The sequence below is a fragment of the Salvelinus sp. IW2-2015 genome, unplaced genomic scaffold (genome assembly GCF_002910315.2).
Source record: "Salvelinus sp. IW2-2015 unplaced genomic scaffold, ASM291031v2 Un_scaffold7636, whole genome shotgun sequence".
NCBI lineage: Eukaryota > Metazoa > Chordata > Actinopteri > Salmoniformes > Salmonidae > Salvelinus > Salvelinus sp. IW2-2015.
This window is the reverse complement of record NW_019948896.1, coordinates 1-10,574: the sequence shown is the minus strand read 5'-3', so window position 1 is coordinate 10,574 and position 10,574 is coordinate 1. Positions and strand designations below refer to the sequence as shown.

The 10,574-nt window shown below is 40.3% G+C and overlaps 1 protein-coding gene across 1 annotated transcript; it reads left to right on the top strand.

Moving 5' to 3' along the window:
- Positions 1-5,798: 5,798 nt before the first annotated feature.
- LOC112079341 (E3 ubiquitin-protein ligase rnf213-alpha-like) lies at positions 5,799-8,298 on the top strand (the record flags this gene model as incomplete). Its single annotated transcript, XM_070442291.1, has 5 exons — positions 5,799-5,822; positions 6,735-6,894; positions 7,126-7,343; positions 7,894-8,036; positions 8,235-8,298. Coding segments are annotated over exons 1-5 (609 nt in total), but the record flags the coding sequence as incomplete, so codon positions are not given.
- Positions 8,299-10,574: the final 2,276 nt, after the last annotated feature.

The following is a 10,574-nucleotide window of genomic DNA, read 5'->3' as shown; positions in this document are numbered from 1 at the left end:
ACTGATGGAAGTTACAGTAAAAGACTGGATGGAAGTACAGTAAATAGACTGATGGAAGTACAGTAAATAGAACTGATGGAAGTACAGTAAATAGACTGATGGAAGTACAGTAAATGACTGATGGAAGTACATGTAAATAGACTGATGGAGAGTAACCGTAAAGAACTGATGGAAGTACAGTAAATAGACTGATGGAAGTACATGTAAATAGACTGATGAAGTACCGTAAATAGAGCTGATGGAAGTACGCGGTAAAAAAGACTGATGGAAGTAGAGTAAATAGACTGATGGAAGTACAGTAATAGACTGATGGAAAGTACAGTAAATTAAGACTGATGGAAGTAGAGGTAAATAGATGAATGGAATAGAGTAAATAGACTGATGGAAGTAGAATAAATAGACTGAAATGGAAGTAGAGTAAATAGACTGATGGAAGTAGAGTAAATAGACTGATGGAAGTACCGTAAATAGACTGATGGATAGAAGCTGTAAATAGACTGATGGAAGGTACCGTAAAATAGACTGATGGAAGTAGAGTAAATAGACTGATGGAGTACCGTAAATAGGACTGATGAAGTAGAGTAAAATAGACTGATGGAAGTACCGGAAATAGAACTGATGGAAGTACCGTAAATAGACTGATTGGAAGTAGAGTAAAAATAGACTGATTGGAAAGTAGAGTAAATAGACTGATGGAAGTAGAGTAAATAGACTGATGGAAAGTAGAGTAAATAGACTGAATGGAAAGTAGAGTAAATAAGACTGATGGAAGTAGAGTAAATAACTGATGGAAGTAGAGTAAATAGACCTGAATGGAAGTAGAGTAAAATAGACTGATGGAAGTAGAGGGTAATAGACTGGGATGGAATAACCGGGTAAAATAGGACTGGATGGAAGTACCGTGAGATAGACTGGATGGAAGTTTAGAGTAAATAGACTGAGGGAAAGTCCGTAAATAGACTGAGGAAAAGTAGAGTAAATAGACTGATGGAAGTAGAGTAAATAGACTGATGGAAGTAGAGTAATAGACTGATGGAAGTAGAAGTAAATAGCTGATGGAAGTAGAAAATAAATAGACTGATGGAAGTAGAGTAAATAAGAGCTGATAGTAAGTAAATAGACTGATGGAAGTAGAGTAAATAGACTGATGGAAGTAGAGTAAATAGACATGAAGTTACGTAAAATAGACTGATGGGAAGTAGAGTAAATCAGACTGATGGAATAGAGTAAATAGAATGATGGAAGTAGAGTAAATAGACTGATGGAAGTAGAGTAAATAAAGACTGATGGAAAGTAGAGTAAATAGTCTGATGGAAGTAGAGTAAAAGACGAATGGAAGTAGAGTATAATAGACCTGATGGAAGTACCGTAAATAGCTGATGGAAGTAACCGTAAAATAGACCTGATGGAAGTAGAGTAAATAGACTGATGGAAGTTACCGGTAAATAGACTGATGGAAGTAGAGTAAATAGACTGATGGAAGTAATGTAATATAGACTGATGGAAGTACGTAATAGACTGATGGAAGTAGAGTAAATAAGAACTAATGGAAGTACAGTGGAATAGATGATGGAAGTACCGGTACCCATAGAGTGGATGGAGTCCGTAAATAGACTGATGGAGAGTAACTGTAAATAGACCTGATGGAAGTACTGTAAATAGACTGATGGAAAAGTACAGTAAATTAGACTGATGGAGTACGTAAATAGACTGATGGAAGTACTGTAATAGACTGTGGCAAGTACTGTAAATAGACTGATGGAAGTACAGTAAAAGATAGACCTGATGGAAGTACGAGTAAAATAGAACTGATGGAAAGTACCGTAAATAGACTGAGGAAGTACCGTAAATTGCTGATGGAAGGAGAGTAAATAGACTGATGGAAGTACCGTAAATAGAACTGATGGAAGTAGAGTAAATAGACTGATGGAAGTAGAGTAAATAGACTAATGGAAGTACCTGGTAAATAGACTGATGGAAAGTAGAGTAAATAGACTGATGGAAGTACCGTAAATAGAGTGATGGAAGTACCGTAAATAGACTGATGGAAGTTACCTGTAAATAAGACCTGATGGAAGTAGAGTAAATAGACTGATGGAATAACCGTAAATAGACTGATGGAAGTAGAGTAAATAGAATGTGGAAGTAAGAGTAAAATAGACTGATGGAATACCGTAATAGACTGACTGAAGTAGAGTAATATAAGACTATGGGAAGTACAGTGAATAGAGTGATGGGAAGTACCGTAAATAGAGTGGATGGAAGAGTAACCGTAAATAAGACTGATGGAAGTAACTGTAAATAGACTGATGGAAGTACTGTAAATAGACTGAATGGGAAGTACAGTAAATAGACTTGATGGAAGTACCGTAAATAGACCCGATTTGGAAGTACTGTAAATAGACTGATGGAAGTACTGTAAATAGACTGATGGAAAGTACAGTAAATAGCCTGATGGAATACAGTAAATAGGACTGATGGAAGTACCGTAAAATAGACTGATGGAAGTACGCGTAAAAATAGACTGAATGGAAGTAGAGTAAAATAGACTGATGGAAGTAAACCGTAAATAGACTGATGGAGTAGAGTAAATAGACTGATGGAAGTAGAGTAAATAGACTAATGGAAGTACCAGTAAATAAGACCTGATGGAGAGTAGAGTAAATAGACTGATTGGAAGTACCGTAAATAGAGTGATGGAAGTACCTGTAAATAGACTGTGGAAGTACCGTAATAGACTGATGGAAGTACCGGTAAATAGACTGATGGAAAGTACCGTAAAATAGACGTGAAAGTTTGCGAAGTACAGTAATAGACTGCATGAAAGTCCCAGTAAAAATAGACTGATGGAAGTACCTAAATAGGACTGATGGAAGGTAGAGTTACAATAGACTGAGGGAAGTAGAGTAAATAGACTCATTGAAGAACAGGAGTCGTAAATATGAGGCTGATGGACAGGAGTACCGGTAAATAGACATGGACCGATCAGCATCTATCTGTAGTAAATGATGTGAAGTACCCGTAGGAATAGAGTAAAACTGATGGACAGTACCGTAAATAGACTGATGGAAGGGAGTAAATAGACTGATGGAGATACGCGTAAATAGACTGAGGGAAGTTTAGAGTAAATAGACTGATTGGGAAGTACCCGAGTAAATAGAACTGATGGAAGTACCGTAAATAGGACTGATGGAAGTACCTAAAAGACTGATGGGAAAGTACAGTAAATAGACTGATGGAAGTTACGAATTAAACTAGGAGTAGAGTAAGACTGAGGGAAGTACGAGTTAAATAGACTGATGGAAGTACCTAAATAGACTGATGATGGAAGTAGAGTAATATAGACTGATGGAAGTACGTAAAATAGACTGATGAGAAGTACCGTAATAGACTGAGGAAGTACCACAAATAGACTGATGGAAGAGTACAGTAAATAGACTGATGGAAGGACAGTAAATAGACTGATGGAAGTACGAGTAAAATAGACTGATGGAAGTAAGTAAATAGACCTGATGGAAAGTTAGACCGTAAATAGACTGATGGAAGTAGAGGTAAATAGAACTGATGGAAAGTAAGAATAAATATGGACGGAGGGAAAAGACCGTAAATAGGAAGAGGAGTACGTAAATAGGACTGATGGAAGTACACGTAAATAGACTGATGGAAGTACAGTAAATAGACTGATGGAGTACAGTAAATAGGACTGATGGGAAGTACAGTAAATAGACTGATGGAACGTAGAGTAAATAGACTGAAAGAATAATAGATGATAAAGGTAGAGTAAATAGACTGATGGAAAGTACGTAGATAAATAACTGATGGAAGTACATAGTCTAGACTGATGAGGAAAAAAATAGCCATGAGCTCTACCGTAAATAGACTGATGGACAGTACCGTAAAATGAGGAGCTTAACGACTATGGAAGGTAGAGTAAATAGACTGGATGGAAGTACCAGTAAATAGAGGCTGTGGAGTATCCAGTAAATCAAGACTGATGGCGAATACCCGTAAATAGGACTGATGGAAGTTACCCGTAAATAGGACTTGATGAAGTACAGTAATAGACGTGATGGAGCTACGTGTAAAAGACTGATGGAGAAGTACCGTAATAATAGACTGATGCGAAAGTACCGTAAATCAGACTAGCATGCAAAGTACAGTCAAACTCATAGACATGATGGAAGTACAGTAAATAGACTGATAAGGAAGTACCCGTAAATAGACTGATCGAGTAAGGTACCGTAATTGTGATGAAATAAGTAACTGATACGGACACGCGTACCTCAAAGACCGACCCGAACTTTTATAATTTGCAGCGGATTGAAGAACGTCGGCTGAGGATAGCGCTAATGTACATAAGATAGCAACTGAATCACTGAGATAGTAGCGTAAATGACTGAATGGAAGTACCAATCGGAATAAATAGACTGATGGAAGACGATAAATAGACTGATGGAAGTAGACCGTACAATAGACTGATGGAGTACGTACATAGCCTATTAATAACACCTGCTGATTGGAATACGTAAATAGACTGATGGAAGTAGCAGAAATAGACTGATGGAAGTACGGTAAATAGACTGAGGAAGTAGATAAAATAGACTATAATGGAAGTACCGTAAATAGACTGAGTGGTGAAAGTACACAGTAAATAGACTGATAGAGAAGTTATACAACTGATGGAAGAAAGTAGAGTTGCTGATGGAAGTAGAGTAAATAGACTGATGAGTGAGTAAAAGTACGAGGAGTAGAGTAAATAGAACTGATGGGAAGTAGAGTAAATAGGACTGGATGGAAAGTAAAGTAAAATAGACTGATGGAAGTAAACGTTAAATAGGACTGATGGAAGTAGAGTAAATAGACTGATGAGACCGATAGCTGATGGAAGTACCAATAGACTGATGGAATAGAGTAAATAGACTGAATGGAATAGAAATAAGTGATGAGTAGTAATAGACTGATGGAAGTTAGAAGTAAATAGACTGGATGGAAGTAGAGTAAAATAGACTGATGGAAGTAGAGTAAAATAGACTGGATGAAAGTAGAGTAAATAGACTGATGGAAGTAGATATAGACTGATGGAGAGTAGAGTTGAAGATAGAGCTGATGAGAGAGTGAGCCGTAGAAATAGACTTGTGGAAGTAGAGTAATAGAACGTGCTGGAATGAGAAAGTAGCTGAATGGTGAATACCGTAAATAGCTGATGGAAGTAACTTGATACAATTACATGATGGAAGCTAGCGTTAATAGACTGATGCGGCATATGATTACCTTAATAAGACCTGTTTAAGGAAGTACTGTAAACTAAGACTGATGGAAGTAGGGTATACGATGGTAATAGATAAATGGAATGATGGAAGTAACGTAAATAGACTGATGGGAATTAGTAACCGTAAATAGAACTTGTGAAAGTACTCTAAACTCAAGAACATGATGGAATAGTAAGTAATTGCTGGGTTATACCGCTAAACCTAGCACTGATGGAAAGTAGGCCTGTCAAATGAGACTGATGGAGTAGAGTAAATAGGACTGATGGAAGTAACCGTAAATAGACTGATGAGGACTCGTTATGTTGGTAAGTAGGACTACTGGATAAAATAAGTCAAGGTGATGGACAAGAATACCCGTAAAATAGTAACCGATGATGGACATATTGCTACACGTACTCAGGGATAGACTGATGGACGTATTGTAATAGAGTGAGATAGTACAGCTGAAATAGGAGAGTGATGAAGGATAACAAAAACATATGGAAGGACCGTAAATAGAACTGATGGAAGTACTGTAAATACGACATGATGGAAGTACCGTCAAGACTGATGGTACAGTGAGTAAAATAGACTGAGGGAAGATAGTATAAAAAGAAGCTTGTGGATAGTATGCAGTGATTGATAAGTAAATAGACTGATGGAGTAGAGTAAATAGGAGTGATGAAGTAGCCGTGTAGCTGGAAGAATGTGATCTTGGACAGGCTGTCTCAGGAGTAGCAGGTGTTTGAAAGACCTACGTCGTCGTTTCGTGGTAATCACCATCGCTCGGTTCTCGGGCAAGCGGACTTCTGGAACTGATGGCTCGAGATGAGTTACCAAACTTCCAGTTGAATCTTCAACCGGATCGAAGAAGTTATCTCTTTCCAAGAAGTTGTGAGTTGGTGTGAATTTCCGTTTAATTCATTTATCACGGGTTTAAAACAAATGTCATCTTGTTTTGTGCACCTTCACTGACATAGCTAGCTAGCTTGTTACCTTGGTAATAAACTTATTCTAGCCAGCCAACTGTCCTAAACTACCGCTCAAACAYAAAATGTTTGAGCGGTTTGCTTTTGCCACTAGGCAACATTGTATCAGCTTTCTAGCCACCACTGTCCMGGCCACCACTGCTGAAAATGACYGTGCTTGTCAAAAGTTGGTTTTACAAATTAATGCTAGCTAGCTAACAAACTGCATCGCGCCGATGTCTCGCTACACTTGAATTTAAAAAGGTAATTTACGTTTGAGCTGACACCCGTGGCGTTTACCATAAATATTATCTCGTAGAATGTCAAGGACATTGTCAGGTGCGCTGTCGGCGCAGTGTGATTTGTTTGAATCCCGGCCAAAGTTATCTGAAGCTAACATTGCCAGGATGTGTGTTTGGTTTTCTGTATGGAACTAAACCAATCAGAACCAAGTATTCAGCCAAGTACTGGTAGAACAAACAATACTCAAACAAATTCTGTATTTCTCTGTTGTCAGACGCATGAGGACTTTAAGAGGGAGCACCTGGATCGTATTGACAATGACCTGATGCAGACAAAGCTGGTTCTGGTGGACATTACAGAGCCCCGCAGACTGTGTCTCCAGGAGCTCGGCCTCAGGAAAAACTTTGTTATCTGGGTTAAAGAGGCTCTTGAAGGTAAATGGGGTGATCATCTTTACCTTCAGGAGACTAACCTGTCAGTAATCAGTCACTAACTGTATCTATTGAAAATAGACAGTRAWGTTTCGTGTAATTATATTTAATGTGATTYTCATGAGGTCTCATGTTATTTGTTATACTGTATCTGAACTGCTTGTCTGCACAATTACCCATTGTGGGYTAAATGTAGTGCTATTGGATTAATCAGTCTGTTGTGCTCTATTCCAGATATCAACGAGCTTAAAGTGTTTGTTGACCTGGCTTCCATCTCTGCTGGGGAGAATGACCTCGACGTGGACCGTGTGGCCTGTTTCCATGATGCTGTCCTGGGTTACTCTCCGATGCTGTACGAACTGAAGCCAGACTCCGGTTTCCAGGCCTTCAAGGAGGTGCTGAAAAAGCTGTGGAGGGCATTGGATAATGACAACAACCTCCCAAAGAAGCTAGTGAGGAAGTTTTATGATATTTAACTTACTTTCAACCTACCTTAAATATGCCAAAACTTCAAAAAGTTACCCTATCCTTCTAAAAGCGGAAACCCTATCCTGACCTGTGAATGTCCTTTATTGGCAGCGTGACACAGCGCGGTCCACCGGAAGTTGGTTGACAGACTTGAAGGACGCCATGGATTCTGTGTGTGAATTCTATCCTCTCTTCCCTTAGCATCAGCCAAGTTAACCAGTAAAAGGACAATCTACATCACTCAGTGGCCAGAAACAAAGAAGGTAGGCCTGAAAAACAAACCTCCATTAGAACTATATTACAGTTGTTAGGTTTTCAACCATCTTTAAAAGTATCAGCTGTTACTCAGGTTGTTCATTTTGCCAGGGCATTGTTCCAACTGATTTAACCGAAGCTTTGAACGTTCGGTTTAAAACGTTTTACCAATCCAGTGTGGTAGAATGATTCTTCAGTGGCGCAGGTTAGAAATAATTATCTCATAAGTTCTACAGTGCCATGCTTCAACATAATTTTTGTTTCTTTTTGTCCTTCCAGTTGAGCCTGGACACGGGCCCTGAAAGCTGCAGATCCAGAGGAGCACGACGAAGGCCTGAGATTGCGCCGTTACTCCTGGAGGACCTGAGGGAATGCAGAACAAACTCCTGCTCATGTCTGGGAAGGCGACAGGCCAGTGTGAGGTGGACGAGTTTTGGCAGAGAGGTTAGCTGTAGTGTTTTTTTCTTCTTTCATTTAACCTTTTCTTTATACCATGCATGTCAGTTAAGGTTGAAGCCCTTTTCAAGTAGTCTGGTAGTCTAATAGTTATGGAAGAGAGGAGCATTTGGGTCTAGGGCTCGTTAATACACAAGGATTAACTTTGTGGTTCTTTTCCTCAGGTTTTGCCAGTCGTCCAGGAGGCTAGCTGTGGCATTCATTGCCCTGTTCACGGCAGGGAACCTGGTTAGAACACTGGGAGGCCCAACATAAACTGTACGTGGTCCCTCAGCCAGGACGCCGGCATCGACGGGATGGACTCGGAACCTGGCATGCATTGTCAGTGTTGTGTGCTGGATGGTGGATGGCAGCATGCGTGGAGGCAGCTTCCTGAGCTGTGTCAAGGGGTACTGATTACAAGTGTCGCGTATGGTATGAGGGGTATGGGATGTGTCTGAAGTCATGGATACGACTTCCATGGACAAACAGAGATCCACTATTACTTACTGAACTACTCTACTCTGCGAGCAGCATCGTATAGCCTGTGGGCAGGATAGCTGACTCAGCAGAATGTGTCGAGCATTTGGAGGAACAATTTCATGATGCTCTCCTTTATCAAACCCAACTGGCAAAGCTTCGATCTTGGCAAACTGGCAATCTACACTACAATACGAGATCCTCACTAACCCACCTGTGCAAAATGAGGACGTTACTTCAGACTTTTGTTGATGGTGCCGGAGCGGTGTACAGGGAGGTCTGGATTTCATTGGAGAGTTGAATTTTCTCAGACAATCTTCCAAGTCTTGTGGAGCAATTAGCGGCTCAGGAAAGTTGGACTTGAAATGTGAACGCCTACATGAGAGCATCGAAAGTGTTTGTCCGCAGACAGCTCTCGACGTCCGAAGCTTTGGAAGACTGCTAGAACTTCTGGCCAACATAAGTGGATGAGAATGAAGGAGACATGACTCGATGAGAGAAATACAAAGCATAAGATTTGATGCCCAAGGGCCTGGTTATGTGTGAGTCGGAAGTCCAAACCTCATAGTTTCCCCACAGCGAGATCCTGACGTCTTGCCATCTCCATTTACTGAGCAAAACACGAGGCGCTGCGCACCATACGTACGAGGTCTCTTGTGCGCACTCCTCCCCACTTAAGAGCAGGTGGAGCTGTTCCTGCAGAGCGCTGCTCTTGCCGGCTACAGCAGGAGAGAAGATTTGGGTACACCAGCTCTACGGCGGATGCGCTGAGGCTACGAAGTCAGCTCGCACAGTGGAGAGTTGTTATCCAGGCGAATTAAAATTGCAGAGCAGGATGGACACAGGCTCGTGATCATCTGCAGCTGACAGAGAGCATGCCTACCTTCCTCTGCTTCAGGCCAATACGGTTACACATAGGTGGCCCGAGGACCTGAGGCAGCATCCAGAGATATCTCAAAGAAATAAGAATACTACCGGTTCCCGTAGATCAGAGCAGTGCTGCTGCTGTGTTCAAGGACAGAATGTTTGTTGGAGTGTGTCGTCCATAGTAGAGCTGGAGTTGGTGAGTGTTGTTTGGCCTTCAGTTTATGTATAACCTCCTGGTGTTGTCATTGAATTGGTGGTTTGATATATCCTTGCTTATCCGCTGGATTTATCTTAAAATACTGAATGTTCTTTCACACTTTCAGGTAAGTCCCTTTACATAAGAGGCTGTATGAAAAAAGCTGAAACATCCACAAGAAGCCTGTCACTGGCTTGAAATGCATCCGCTTGATCGACGCGCAAGGGTTGATGAGAATGTTTTTCTTCAGTCTCTGCTGAAGTACCCGCAAGTCGAAAGAAGCTCATCATCTTCCCACACTTCGATGTCACATCTCGGTATAATATACTGTAGCCTAATTGTCTTATTATTTGTTTAGTGATAGTTTAATAAATTTTTGATAGCATATTATCCATGTAAGATTCGTTTGTGATTATTTTGATGAAATTCTTTAAAACAATGTTTATCAACAGGTGCGAACGGCTCTATGAGTTTCTCTTTACAACTGTTGGTCTTGGATATTTATGGATTCTGAGGGAAGGATGTGGAAATGCAGCAACAAGCAGCTTATGTCATTGGATCTACAGTCAACAGTAAACTTGCCACAGAATGGCTCCAAGAGCGTAAATATTATAGTCTCTTGGTGTTAAGTCCATACATTTTGATTTGTGATAAGAGAAAACAATCACTCGCACTTTCGTTCTCAACTTTATTTTCTTTATAGAATGCAAGTGGCAACTCCACATTCCTTGGATGTGTTCCAAATGTCTTCTGCGCCACCAAAAGAGGGTTTAGATCTGGTGAGAATGAGGATCTGGAGGACCTCCGTTGTAAAGCTTGAAGACCCATTCAGGATGACAAAGAGATTTTTTTTTTTTTTTTTTTTTTTTTTTTTTTTTTTTTCAGGGAGTGAAGCTACAACGACCTACAGTACTGACGCTTTCCATAATCTAATCGACTGGACACTTCAGTACATGGGGGTGGAAGGCACTATGTATGCATG